Here is a 14,946-nt window from a genome sequence, read left to right on the forward strand (position 1 = left end):
TGCATGGCTATAATCCCAGCAACTTGGGAGGCTGAAGCAAGAGGATTGAAAGTTTGAAGCCAGCCTCAGCAATTTAGCAAGACTCTGTCTCAGAACAAAAAAAATAAAAATGGACTGGGTATGTCACTCAATGACAGAACACTGCTGTGTGCTCCTAATACCAAAAAAAAGAAAGAGAAAGGAAGGAAGGAAGGGAATTTATTTTGGCTCAAGTTCTGATCCAAGGTGGAGAGGCCACATCTGGTGATAGCCTTGTGGCTGAAAGAGTTCTGAGGTGGTGCAGAAAATCACATAAATGTGTCCTGTGTCTTCGTCTTCCTCCCTCTTCTTTTAAAGCTACTACTATTCTGATGGCTTCCATCCTAATCACCTCCCCAAAGCCTCACCTCCAAACTTGGATTAAGTTTTCACCCTCTTAATATCTCACAATGGAGATTAAACTCCAACATGAGCTTCAGAGGGGACACCAATACCCAAACCAGCACTCTACCTAAATCCCCACCCCAGTCCTGGTCAAGAATCACAAGCCCAGGAGCTTCTGGGCTGCTGTCTGAGGATGCTGTACATCTCCAGCAGGTGGAGGTGTAACAACACATTTGCAACCCATCTGGGATCATGTCTGTAAATCCTGCATGCTCATCTGCCCCCACCCACATCCTATTTTTAACATTCGACACAGAAATGCAGCAGGAATTACCCTGTAACTTTGGGGGGAGTGGTTACCAGGGATTGAACCCAGGGTGCTTAACCACTGAGCCACACCCCCAGCCCTTTGTTTTTAATATTTATTTTTTAGTTGTAGTTGGACACAATATCTTTATTTTATTTTTATGTGGTGCTGAGGATCAAACCCAGGGCCTCGCACATGCTAGGCGAGCGCTCTACTGCTGAGCCACAATCCCAGCCTCTCCCCAGTCCTTTTTTATGTTTTATTTTGAGATGGGGGTCTAGCTAAATTGCTTAGGGCCTCGCTAAATTGCTGAGGCTGGCTTTGAACTGGAGATCCTCCTGCCTCAGCCTCCTGAGTCCCTGGATTACAGGTGTGCATGACAGTGCCTGGCACTATACCATAATTCAAAATGTTCTAACAACCATACTTGAAAATGTAAAAGGAAATAGGTGGGGCTGAGGGCGTGGCTCAGTGGTAGAGCATTCACTTAACATGCCAGAGACCCTGGATTCAATCTCCAGCATCACAATAAGAAAGAAAAGAAAAGAAAGAGAAAGAAAAAAAGAAATGAAAGAAACAGGTGAATACACCCAACATCACACAAATCATATGGATCAAAACCACAATAACACTTTATATCCATTAGGATGGCTATTACTAAAAAAAAAGAAAAGAAAGAAACACAGAGAAAATAATAAATTTTGGCAAGGATGTGGGGATACTGGAACCCCTGAGCCTTGCTGGTGGGAATTTAAAAAGGTGCTGGTTTTGTGGAAAGCACTATATTACTTCCCTCAGCAACTAAACACAGAATTTTCTAAGGGTCCAGCAATACCACTATGGGTGTGCACCCCAAAGAATTGAAATCAGGGACTTGAACAGACATCTGTACACCATATTCATATTATGCAGTATTATTTGCAATAGTCATAACAAACTGGAGGTAACCCAAGTGTCCAAACACAGATAAAATGGAAAAACAAAAGGTACATACCTACCTTCACATATATGTATATACCTATATATGTAATATATATACAATATATATTACAATATAAAATATATTTCATATATACCTATATATACACACACTTATATACCATATATATGTATTATATATAGGTATATATATACCTATATACCATATATACCTATATATGTAATATATAGATATAAGTGTAATATATTATTATATATTATATAATATATTATGTATATGTAATAATATTCGGCCTTAAAGAGGTAGGAAATTTTGACAAATGCTACAACATGACATCATGCTCAGTGAAATAAGGCAGACACAAAAAGACAAATATTGTATGATTCATTTGGATGAAGTACCTAGATTAGCAAGTTCATAGAGAAGGGACAGGATCATGTAGAGTTACTATTTAATGTTAGAGTTTCAGTTTTGCAGGATGAAGGGAGTTCTTGTGATAGTTACACAACCACAAGAATGTTACTAATGCCACCTAACCACATACTTTAAAATGGTTAACCCAATCAATTTTATGTTATTATTTTACCACAATAAAAAGTGAATAGGCAAGATTAATTTTAATAATATTTTATCCTAATATACTCAAAATATTATCATTTCAACATATAATCAATATTTTAAATTATTGAGATGTTTTACCTTCTTTTTACCACATGATCTTTTACATTTTGTGCATATTTTACACAAAGCACATCCCAATGTGAATCTACCATGTGTCAAGTGCTCAACAGCCATGTTTGGCTGGTGGCTACCACACTGGATGGTATTGATCTTCAACTTAGTCTGCAAACATCTCCACCATATCTGTAAAGACTCGCATCTCCACGGCCACACCTGAGGCTCTTCTGCAGCGTCTCTGTACACCTTCCACATCACCCACATTCAAACCCGCCTATAGTCATAGGCCAACGCCTACATCTCATCCCCAGACATCATCAGAGAAAGAACCAGCTCTGGAGTGCCCACTGGCTTCAAACTGGATTTGACCTGCAAATCTCCCCTCTCCTTTGCATAAATATATATCTCATTTGTGCATCAAACTAAAGCATCTCAGATAGTCATCTCAAAGTCAGGGAGGCGTGGGATTGGGAAGGAGGTCCCCGGGCATCCTTCCTCCTGCTTCCCCTGGGGCTCTTCCTCCTCCTCCTCTTCCTCATCGCTGCTCTCCTCCTCCTCTTCCAGGATGGCCACCAGATCCTCCCGCAGTGCCCCCATCTCTAGCCCCAGGCTGCACAGCTGGCCCAGCAGCTGGATATCCACACGGCGCAGCTTTCCCTGCGGGCAGGAAGGGGTGTCAGGGGCATGCCACACCAGAGGGCAAGGGGTCCCACCAGGACTAGGGTGGGAGCAGGTCCCAGGTCCAGTCCTGGCCCACAGCACCTGGGCAGGTCCTCATTGTGCTCCTGGGTGCCATCCTGCCTGTCCTCCTGTCTCTTGATCTCAGTCTCTCTTTCCATTTCTGTCTCTCTTGTCTGCTTCCACTTTTCTGCCCATCTCTGTGTCTCTCCATGTCCGGGTCTCTCCCTGTCTGTATCTATTTCTGTTGCCCATGTCTGTACTCCTGCCGTGGCTCTTCGCATCTCTCCCCCCACCCCTCATATTCAGATCCAGTCTGCCTCTCTGTCCCAGGATCTCTGATTTGCACCTGCCTCTCTGTCTCTGTCTCCATTGCCCTCGCAATGTCTCTGCTTCTCCCTCCACCTCTGCCTCCAGTTCTCACTCCTGTCTCCCAGCTCCTGTCTTCCAGCCTCTGGCCCTTTCTACCTCACCACCATCACTCACTCACTTATTCATTCTCTCTCTCCATCTCTTGTCCCTCCAAATCCCTCCTCACTCACCAGCTCCTCCCAGATCCACAGCAGACTCTCCTTGGCACCTCCAGGTTCCTCCTCTGGGGACAGAAGGGTCTGTCCAGGGCTCCCCTCTGAGGGGGGTCCCCTCAGGGCCTGGGGTAGTGGGCCCAGCCCAGGGGGCTCCAGTCCCGCCTGCTTCAGTTGCATCCACAGCTCCATAGTCTAATCAGTGGCTGCTAGGAGGAGGAAGTAGCAAGGTTCAGGGTGACTCAGTGTCCTGGGGAGTCATGGGGTTGGGGGAGGAAAGGGCAGTGTGGGGGGTGCTGGCAGAGGCATCCCAAAGTCCATTCTTCACTGAGAATCAGCTGGCTGTGGGGTTTTTTTTCTTCCCTCCTGAATTCCTACCTCAGCTCTCACACGGTCCAGCCACAGCCTCTCTGGGAGATCAAACTCCACCTTCCTGCCTCTTCTCAGACCAGACCACCCACAGGTGCTGGGTGTCTGTGGATACTGTCTGCCCTGCCTCTCCTGCATCCTCCCACCTCTCCAGTCCCTCCTTCTCAGCCTTTTCCTAAATTACATCACCTGACGTCTTATGTGCCCACAGATTGGTGGTCTTTACCTGTCTCCTGGTTCTCGCCATCCCAGGGCTTGTCTAAGGGTCCCTTAGTGTCCAGACTACTATCCATAACAGAGTGGCCAATGTTGCTGGCCCTGGACTTGCCTGCATCAGGGTGGCCTTGCTGTGGAAAAGACTAGGGAGTTCTACAGGCCTCCCTCTGCCTCTCTTTCAAACCCAAAGTTTTATAAAATTCCACTGAGAAGTCAATGGTTCCCAAGTCCCTGACTCAGTCCCGACCTCCTTCCTGAGCTCAGATCCCACTCAGCAGCTCCATATGGATGTCAGACATCTCAAGGTCAACATGGCCAGAACAGTACTCTCAAATGTGAACTACCAGACAAGATTAATTTCCTGTTGACACTGTGAAAAATTATCACAATCTTGGTGGCTCAAAACAACAGTTATGGGCTGGGGTTGTGGCTCAGCAGTAGAGCGCTTGCCTAGCATGTGTGAGGACCTAGGTTCGATCCTCAGCACCATGTACAAATAAATAAAAAATAAGGGTATTGTGTCCACCTACAACTAAAACATATATATTAAAAAAAAACAAAACAGTTATTCTCTTACTGTTCTGGAGATCAGAAGTCTAAAGTGACTGGTGCATAGGGCTGGTTCTCTCTAGACGGTCCAGGGGAGAATCCACTCCCAAGTCTTTTCCAGCTTCCAGAAGCCACGGCCTTCCTTGGCTCACAGCCCCTCCTTCCTTCACTCTAACCTTTGCCTCCACCATCCTGTCTCCTACTGACTCGGATCTTCCAACCTGCCCAGTGGAATCTTGTGGGTATATTGGTCCTACTGATTACTCGTAAAATCTCCCCCTCTCAAGATTCTACTTCAGTTAGGGCTGGGGTTGTGGCTCAGTGGTAGAGCACTTGCCTAGCACTGGGTTCAATCCTAACACCACAATAAATAAATAAATAAATAAATAAAATAAAAGTATTGTGTTCTTCTACAACTAAAACAAAAATTAAAAAAAAAAAAAAGATTCTACTTTACATCTGCAAAGTCCCATATAAAGAACTACTGTCACAGGTTCAAGGATCACAAAACATAAATATCTTGGAGGTGGGAGCATTATTCAGCTTATCATCTCCACCTTCCCCAATCTGCTGCTTCTCTAGTTTCCTCATCTCCATAAGGGACACCCCAATCTTCTTAGTTTCTCAGGCTGTTGGCATGACCTTCAAATAGATTCAAAATCTGAGCCTTTCTCACTATCATCACTGCCTAGACTATTGCAATAGCCTCTTTGCTCGTTCCTCAACCTATTATATCCAATTTCCACCTGGCAGAAATGATCTTACAAAACGTAAATAAGATTTTGACACTCTCCTCACTGGGAACAGAATAATATCCTACTGGGCCTGCAGTCAGCCTTCTGTCCACCTCTCTGACCCAGTCTCTATCTCTCTCTGCAAGCTGGTTCCCACATAAGGGCCTTTACACTAGCTATTATTTCTACCTGAAACACTTTTCCCCTAGACCTTGGAATGAATGGCTGTTTTCTTCCTTATCATTACTTCCTTTTTTTTTTTTTTCTTTTTGGTACTAGATATTTTACCACTGAGCTACACCCCCAGTCCCTGCCCTTTTTTTTAGCCCTAGATTTTTTGCAATTTTTTTTTTTTTTTTTTTTTTTTTTTTTTTTTTTTTTTTTTTTTTAGTTTTAGATGGACACAATACCTTCATTTATTCTTTTTTAATGTGGTGCTAAGGACTGAACCTAGTGCCTCATATATGCAAGTGCTCTACCATTGAGCCACAATCCCAGCCCATCCTCAGTTTTTTTTTTTTTTGAGAAAGGATTTTGCTAAACTGCTGAGGCTGACTTCCAATTTACAATTCTCCTACCTCAATCACCTGAGTTGGTGGGATTAAGGCATGCCCACCACTCCTGACTCACTTCCATCATTAATGTCACCTCTTCAGAAAGGCATTTTTGCTGATGGCTCCATGTCCCAGTCACTGCCTATTATATTTATGAAAACACTGTTTTTATCTACTTCTTATCAAACACTATCTGACTTGATGTTGCTTATTCATTTGCTTCTTATCTATCCTCTCCCCAGCTGGAATGCTGACTCCCTGAGAGAGAAGTTGGGTTGGTCCTGCTCACCAAGGTAACTTCAGCACTCAGAACAGTACTTAACACCCCACAGTAGTGCTCAGGAAGTATCTGCGGAATGAGAGAATGAAAACTTCTATACACAAGACTTCCCACTGAATCTTTAAGCGATCTAGGCTTGACCTCCAAAATAGGTTGAACACTTCACAATATCAGTCTTGAGATCTGATCTCAGTTTCTTACCCTTATGTCTGACCTCATCACCCACTCCACCTTCCCCTAGCTTGACTCCGGTTTAAAAAAAAAAGACACAATCTGTTTTTTAGCCAAATTATTCTGAAGAGAAGGAAATCAGGGAACTGCAGCTGCAGTCTAAGGAAGTGAATGTACAGCTTTTCTAGGGACAGAAGGACTGTCCAGCTTTCCTAGGGAAGGACATGTAGAGTTCCATTTTTCAGGTCCGTGGAGAAAGTACTCCAAGCAATCCTTAAAAGCGAGTAAGCTAAAAATCAGAATGTGCCTTTAAGAGGGTGTGGCCACAAGAGAAGGCATTTGCGACTGAAAAGGGGGGGGGCGGGAAAAGAAAAGACCGGCCCCTTCCGACTACGTAAGCCCGGCAAGATGGCAGCGCCCAGGTCGGTAAGTGACCGGGCCTCCTAGAGCTCCCGAAATTGAAGTCCGCTCTACAGCCTCCACCCTCGGGAGCCCGGTATAAGGGAACAGAGGCATCTCCCGCTAGGGGCTAGGTCTCACACCGGGAGTGTACCTCAGGGGCTATGGGGCAGGGGGCAGAGGGCAGGAAGGATCCCGGGAGCCTCAATCGGCGGCGGAGTTTTAGGGAGCAAGTGGGAGGGGACTTGGCGAGGGCAACCAATGGGAATGTGTGCCTAGCCAATCGGACTGAGGGGTACAACTGATCGCACAAGGAGCCAATGAGCATGCGAGGGTGGGTTCTGGGCGGAGAAGAGCTCTGGGAATGTTTTGCCTGAGAGTTAGGGATTGGGTTCGAGGGTGGAGCCCGGAGAATAAATTTGAGGGAAATTCATGGAGATTTAGTGATTTTGGTGGAAAAACCAGTGGTACCATGAGGACAGAGTTAGGAATGAAGATGTGAATTTGGGAGTTCCAGTGAAAAGAATCTGAGGGGAATTACGGGATTTGCGATAGTCGTTAAGAGAATTTAAAGAATTGGGTAAAAATCAAGGAATGAATTCAGGGAAAATTGTCAGTTTCAGAGTTTTTAGAGGAGCCGGGCGCAGTGGCGCAAGTCTGTAATCCCAGCGGCTCAGGACACTGAGGCCATCGGATCGCGAGTTCAGAGCCAGCCTCAGCAATTTAGCGCGGCCCTAAGCAACTAAGCCAGACCCTTTTTCTAAATTTAAAAATATGAAAAAGGGCTGGGGATGTGGCTTAGTGGGTAAGCGCCCTGGCTCAATACCTGGTGCGCGTGTGCGCGCACAAATACACACACACACACACACACACACGAAGGTTTGGACAAAAGGGAGAATGAGCGATTTTGGTTACAGAAGAAATTTTAGCCCAGCGCAGAGGGTGCACATCTGTGATCCCAGCGACTGAGGAGGCTGAGGCAGGAGGATCAGAGGTTCGAGACCAACCTGGGGGTTTAGTTTAGCAACCCCGTCTCAAAATATAAATTTTAAAAAGGACCAGGGATGTAGCTCACTGGCAGAACGCCCCTGGTTCAACCCCCAGTACTGCAGAGGAGGCTTTGAAAGGGAAATCAAGGGTTGGGGGGGCTTCTCTTGTGGGCATGCACCTCCATTTTTCAAACCTTCTCTTAAAGGCACATACATTTTTTGGTCTTCTCAGGTTTAGGGAGCGCCCAAGTGCTCTGTCCATGGTAAATTAAAGAGATAAATTTAAAGGGAGGTCTGGGGCAATAGTTCATTGATAGAGTGCTTGCTTAGCACTCCCCAAGGCCCTGGGTTCAATACTAACTGAACTTTGTTCAGTACTAACAAAATAAAATTAATTAAGATTATATTTCAGTGGAAAGAAAAGGGTCAATCAGGAAGATTCCAGGGAGAATTGGGTAAAATTAACGGGCAATTTGTCAGAAATTAAAGGAGTCAGACAATTGAGGTTTTTAGAAAAAAACAGAACTTGGTGGAAGAATTTATAAAAAAACAGAATATTTGTCTAAATCAAGGAGAAAATTTAGGGTTGATTAAAGGAAGAATTTGGGGGGCTGGGGATGTGGCTCAAGCGGTAGCACGCTTGCCTGGCATGCGTGCTGCCCGGGTTTGATCCCCAGCACCACATACAAAACTAAGATGTTGTGTCCGCCGAAAACTAAAAATATATATATATATATATATATATATATTAAAAATTCTCTCTCTCTCTCTTTAAAAAAAATAAAGGAAGAATATGGGGAAATTTTTGGAATCCCAAAGAGTTTTATATTTTTCTCTTGGTGCTAAGGATTAAACCCAGAGCTTTGTGCCAATGAAGCAGGTGCTCTACCACTGAGCTTCATCCCCAGCTCAGAATTGGGAAGTTCTGAAAGGAGAACTTTCAGGAAGCAAGGGATTGAGGTTCATGGAACAAGAAGGGAGGGGAGGTCCAGCTCCAGACCCAGCCTCTCTTTCCTCTTCCTCTCCCCAGTTCCTGTGCCTGCTGGCCCCAATATATAATGGAGGTACTAGGGGCATCCATGGTCTGAGTGGGGCAGTGCCCCGGGAGGGCAGTCAGAGGGAGAGAAGGACACTACTCCAGTTCCTGACTGACCATTTCTACGATGTGGAGGCTCTGAGACAGTACTTGCTCCAGAGGAAGATAGCGAAGGTGCACAAGGAAAATCGGTGAGAACCTGCAGCCTGCAAGACCCTGCCTGCTAATCAGGCCTCACCAGTAAGAGCTTCACTCCTGCCCTGCTGCTCCCAGCCAGCACCAGGGCTTCCCTACCACTGTTGCATCTTCATATCCCGCCCACACCCTCCTCAAGGCACCTGCTGCCAACAGCTCCACTTGGGGGATCTACCTGGCCTCACACCTAACATGGCTAGAATAAAACCTTTCATTTCACCTTAAAAGAACCTGCTCACCTCTAAGCCTTCCTCATCACAGGAACTGGTGCTACTGACATTCAGACTGATTTTTAAGGAATCCTCTTAACTCTTAGCTTCTCCGCCCTCCACATTCAGTGCATCAACATTAGAATATTCCAGGTCTGGTCACCTCCACTGTTTATAATGTCAGGTCACTGTGGTCATCTCTTGACCTTTAATATGTTCTCAGTTACAGTCTACAAAGCAACCAAAGGACCCACAAGAAAGTAAAATACAAACCATCACCACCTGCCTAAAACTCCAAGTGGTTTCTGACTAACTAAAGTAAAAGCCCCATCTCCAAGGCCCTAAGACCTGGCTGCCATGAGCTTTGAGACCCCTCCCAGGGACTCCCCTCACCCCCACCTACAAGGCCTCCTTGTTGCTATGAACCCAGCCATTGAAATTCAAGCCTCTGAGCTTGGCTACTCTGCTCCTTAGGCCTGGCAGGCCCTGGCCTTGACCTTCTCATTCCTTCTCACTATTCAAGTCTGCCCAATGTCACTGCCTCCAAGAACTGTCTTTTTTATTATTATTATTTTTTAGTTACAACACAATACCTTTATTTTGTTTATACTCACCTCACACGTGCTAGGCGAGTATTCTACCCACTGAGCCACAACCCCAGCCCAGTATTTTTAATTTTTTAAAAATATTTATTTAGTTGCAGATAAACACACAGTATCTTTATTTATTTTTATGTGGTACGGAGGATCAAACCCAGTGCCTCACATATGCAAGGCAAGCATTTTACCATTGAGCTACATACAGCCCCAGCCCCACCCCCAGAACTGTCTTTTAACACCTAAAACTAAACCAGTCTCCACCAGTCTAGCCCCTGACCAAGCCACTCCCTGTGGGTGTCCACCATGACTTCTTTTCGTCATTGTGTTGGTACTCTGCCATTTGTGGTTATTTCCTGGAGCGTCATCTATCTCTTTTCAGATAGCTCAAAAAGGAAGGTCAGGGATGGTTATCTGCTGTGGTCACCACTGTGCCCCCAGTGCCCAGTATTTAATGGGCATTCAATAAAAATTCACAGCCAGGTGTGTTTGCCCAGTGCTCTGGACTCTGCCCCTCTCAGCGCACTAGGGCATGGCGAGGGGTGCGGTGCTCTCAGGATTTACCTTTACTACCATTTTCTTGGCAGATCCCTCGCCCACATCCAGGAGAAATATGGCCCGTACATCGCAGGAGCCTTCTTTGTCCTGAAGCAGGGAGGTGCAGTCAAGTATGACAGCAAAGGTTTCTGTTGTGGGTTGGGAGGGGCAGCAGGGTTCCCAGACCAGCCTCTGCAGTCAAATGGGCTTTCCTGTGTACCAGTTTTTGCCACCTAGTGGCTGTGGGGTGTGGGACCTGTTCCTGGGCTTCTGTTGTGTCATCTATAAAATGTGATTGATGATTGTAGCTAATCAACAAGGTTTACAGTAAGGGCTGGAATTCTGTAGTCTAAACATCTGTAATGAGGCCTTGCATAACATGTCCTCAATAAAGTTGGTTAGTCACTGCTATAGTCTCAGCACCTACTCAGGAGGCTGAGGCAGGAGGATTGCGTGAGCCTGGGAGTTCAAGGCCAGCCTGAACAGCATAGCTAGACTTCATCTCAAAAAGAAAATAGTTTTTCTTTTTCTCGCTCCCTCTCCCCACTTGTTTCTCCTTCCCTTTCTCCTCCTTCCTGATATTTTTTCCTTCTTTTTGGAAAAATAGTTCCCAGAAGATTCATCTAATCCTCATGTTTGTTCCATTTGAAACGCTTACCTGACCAGGCACAGTGGTGCACACCTGAAACCCCAGCAACTCAGGAGGCCAAAACAGGAGGATTGCAGGTTTGAGACCAGCCTGGATAACTTTGCAAGACCTTGTCTCAAAATAAAAAAAAAAGCACTGGAGTTGTAGCTCAGTGATAGAGCACTTGCCTAGGACATTGAAGGCACTGAGTTCAATCCTCAGCACCACATAAAAGTAAATAAATAAAGGTATTGTGTCTGTCTACAACTAAAAATATATATTTTAAAAAAATAAAAGGAGCTAAGGATGTAGCTCAGTAATGAAGCACCCCAGGTTCAATTCTCAGTACTGCAAAAATTTTAAAAAATAAACAACTTGGACCTAGTCTGAGCACTTCCTTGAGCAACCTCCTTAGGACAGTCTGGAATGCCTATAACCATTGCCCATCTACAAGGACTAATGCACCCAGCTCTGTGCTCATATGTTATCTGTGTTCCCTAGGCCTCTCAGCCTCCAGGTGTGTGAGCCTGGACAAGCATTCCATCTGTGTTGGAATTGTCATGAGATCCAACATGGCCCTCGCGGTGAGGCTCTCAGCACAGGCTGATGTGTATACAGGAAGTGTGTTAGTGCAGTCGCTTTATCATAGGGGCAAGGGAGGGTTCTGGGGAATTGGAAACATCAATATCAATACTCCCTCCCTCTCCCCCCTCCTTTGGTACTGAAATTGAGCCAAGGGGTACTTTACCCCTGAGCTACATATATAGCCCTTTTTATTTTTTTGAGACCAGGCCTTGCTAAGTTGCTGAGGACCTCACTTAACTACCGGCTGTCCTTGAACTTGTGATCCTCCTGCCTCAGCCTCCTCAGTTGCAGGAATTATAGGCTTGCACTGCCACCCCTGGCTTCCCTCCCTCTCTTCTGCAGGTTTCAGGACCATGAGTGGATCAGGTCGGATAAGCGTGGCCATTTCTTCCTTGAGTTCTTGAAGCTACAGACAGTGCCTGTGCAGGCTGTGGACGCCAGTGGCTGTGCCATCAGCTACGATGGCCTGGACAACCTCTGTGAGGGGGCAGAAAGGGAAGGGGTCGGAGGGCCTCCACATCTCCCTTTCTGGTGGTAGGCTCCAGACAGCCCCTGCTACCCTCCTGCCTTCTCCCACTACAGTGCCCCTGAAGGAGCTCCAGTCCCTGTCGCTGCAGCGCTGCCCCAATGTGGACGACTGGTGTCTCAGCCGCCTCTACCTGCTGGCCGGTTCACTGCAGGAGCTCTCACTATCAGGGTGTCCCCACATCTCTGAACGGGGCCTCGCCTGCCTCCACCACCTCCAGTAAGACCTCAGCTCAGCCTGGGCCCTGCTCCAGGGCATCTCCCAGCCAACCCTGATGCTGGAGAGAAAGTGGGGAGGGAGCAATTTTGGACTGTCCCTATACCCTAAGGTTGTGGGGTAGGTATGGATGAGCAGTTGCAGCACACGTCTGGAAGAATTAAAATGATGGTTTTCTTTTAATGAAGCCGTCATGGTATTTACACTGATGCAGAACCATGTATACTTAACCAGGGGATTTCATGGGCTTACTATAATAAAGTTTTGAGATCAGGGTTGTAGCTCAGTGGTAGAGCACTTGCCTAGCCCTAGCCATTCAGGCCTGGGTTCCATCCCCAGAAAAAAAAAAAAAAAAAAAGCTACTGTAAGCACACACATGCTGTCCTCATGCAGTGCCCTTCCTTCCCTCAGGAACCTTCGCAGGCTGGACATCTCAAACCTCCCAGCTGTGTCCTACCCAGGCCTCACTCGGATCCTGGTGGAGGAGATGCTGCCCAACTGTGAGGTCCTGGGGATGGATGAGGACCAGGTGCTGTAGTTGAGGCTGGAGGAGCAGCCTCAGGACTCGGCCAGTCCCAACCCTGCCTGACCTCAGCCCGCTCTGCTCTCCCGTGGATGGCAGCAGCTACATATATAGCCCTGTGATGGAATGTGTGATGGTGCCCACACTCTGACTTGCAATGGGGATCACGCAGCAGGGAAGGGGGCCTGGCAGGTCCGAGGGAAGGAGGGCGTGAGGTCAGGTGTTTATTCCCAGCTGCCCTTGGCTGGCAGTCAGGGTTCTTGTCACCCTGTCAGGCACTCCTTTCCACACACTGCTCCTTCCCCTGCCTCTAGGGCCTGGTGAGGTAGAGTCTCCCAATCAGTAGGACAGGGAGCTGTCCTCGCCCCACGCATGGCTCAGCCTTGTCAAGAGGCCTCTCCTAAGCTGTTCCACATTTGAGTATGTGGCCGTCTCTTGCAGGGACCCTGACATGGGGTGCTGCAAGCACTTGACAGCAGTGGCTCTCCCCAGTGCAGGACTGGTCAGCTTACAGCAGCATGTCCAGCATCCCTGGCCCACACTTACTGAAGGCCAGTACCACCCGAACTCCCACAGTGTTGCCAGTAATTGATTTATTGATTTTGAGCTCCAAATTCAACTTTTCTGCCTGCTCTGTGAAAATGAAGCTGGGCCTTTAAAATATTTTCCTTTGCCAACTGGCAGGACAGACTTCCCGCCAGAGGGTGCTGGAGGAACACTCCAGGAGGAGAGGCCCGTGATCTGCTGTACCTACAGCTTACCTGCTCCAGGTCTTGGTCTTGCTGGGCTGGTGGCTTCCCCCGCACTCAGCTCCTGGAGAGCCTGTGGTCCACAGCCTCCTCTGGTGCCCGCCCCCTCCACCAGTGGTCTCACAGGGGCCTCCGTTGATGCTTCTCTGTGAATAACTCCCCAGCACTCCGGATGGGCTTCTGGTCAATTCGGAGGCAGTTTACCAATGAATTCCTTGTGATCCCAATTCACTGCTGAGATCAATAATTCTTTATATTAAACTTTGCCTGTTGAAATTACTGTGTGGTTTCCTCTCCTGGTTGGATCCAGATGGATGCAGAATCTGTCTGCAGTTTCTCAGGACACAGACTCCCAAATAGTTTTGGGATTGGTTTGGTTGTAGCTTTGGGCTTAAGCATAGCCCTAAGCTCCTTGCTGATGGGAAACAGGATGCCCCAGAACACAGTGGCATCAGAGCCCTGGCATCACCTATGGTGATCCAGCATGATGAGCTGCCAACTGAAACACGTGCGTGGGAGCTCCGGTGGCTGCTGGGCTTGAAAGCTGTGACAGTTGGGACAATTCTAAACAGTAAGATGTTGATGGATTCTTGGGAATGCCTTTAAGTGCTTACAGATAATGACAAGCCCAATATGTCACATCTAAGAACTAGAGAGGTTTCATTATAGCACCAAAAGCTATAATGGTCATCTGTTGGACCCCATCTCAAAGCGTCAAGTTACTCAGAGACTCCTTTACCAGTGCCAAGGGATCTATCAACCTGCCTATGCTTGGAAAACTTGTGATGACTTGGGATCCTCACTTTGAAAGGGGGCATCCATTATTAAGACTTACAGTGTTCCCCTGCTGCCCCACATCCATAAATGCCCAGGGTCAAATCTCAGCTTGCTCCAGGGGAACAGGTACCTACCAGGATACAGGAAGGAACAGCTTACATACCATAGAACAAGACTGCAAATATATGTATAGTCGGAAACTTGGGAAATGTGTGCAGGAATGGATTTTAAGTGTGTCAGACCAATGAGGGTGGTTCTGACACTAGTTGGGGCTTTGACATTTGCAAGGTGAGCACACTTACCAGAGATGCCTGATTTAATGGGTTACTTTGTGCAACAGGGGTGGTTCTAACAGTTCTTGGTTGGATGACTGGAACTTGGACCCAAAAGTAGCCTGCAGTAAAGAGGCTGAGACTAGAACTGCCCTGGCATAATATAGAGGCAAGGAATCCAAAGGCTTAATTAGGGAGACAGACACACCAGGTTGGAGTGATCAAATTGGATCTGCACGGCTACCTTCAACTGCAATCCACAAGTAGACACCTCTTATTAACAGACTAATCCTGCATTTCTTCAATCCCAAGTTTAGTTATATCAAACTTTCCCTGTTCCAACTGC

The 14,946-nt window shown here is 46.8% G+C and overlaps 2 protein-coding genes across 2 annotated transcripts; one reads left to right on the plus strand and one right to left on the minus strand.

Moving 5' to 3' along the window:
- Positions 1–1,978: 1,978 nt before the first annotated feature.
- Erich4 (glutamate rich 4) lies at positions 1,979–4,871 on the minus strand. Its single transcript, XM_046455409.2, has 3 exons — positions 4,653–4,871; positions 3,509–3,699; positions 1,979–2,945 (listed from the first exon to the last, which is right to left on the minus strand). Exons 2-3 carry the CDS (start codon positions 3,680–3,682, stop codon positions 2,721–2,723), a joined length of 399 nt encoding a protein of 132 aa, XP_046311365.1. The 5' UTR covers positions 3,683–3,699; positions 4,653–4,871; the 3' UTR covers positions 1,979–2,720.
- Positions 4,872–6,740: 1,869 nt separating this feature from the next.
- Dmac2 (distal membrane arm assembly component 2) lies at positions 6,741–13,830 on the plus strand. Its single transcript, XM_046455824.1, has 6 exons — positions 6,741–6,789; positions 8,782–8,978; positions 10,375–10,455; positions 11,880–12,016; positions 12,120–12,282; positions 12,691–13,830. Exons 1-6 carry the CDS (start codon positions 6,772–6,774, stop codon positions 12,815–12,817), a joined length of 723 nt encoding a protein of 240 aa, XP_046311780.1. The 5' UTR covers positions 6,741–6,771; the 3' UTR covers positions 12,818–13,830.
- Positions 13,831–14,946: the final 1,116 nt, after the last annotated feature.

Source organism: Marmota monax, unplaced genomic scaffold, assembly GCF_021218885.2.
Source record: "Marmota monax isolate L192 unplaced genomic scaffold, Marmota_monax_Labrador192_F-V1.1 WCK01_AAM20220418_F8-fsc00149, whole genome shotgun sequence".
Classification (NCBI taxonomy): domain Eukaryota; kingdom Metazoa; phylum Chordata; class Mammalia; order Rodentia; family Sciuridae; genus Marmota; species Marmota monax.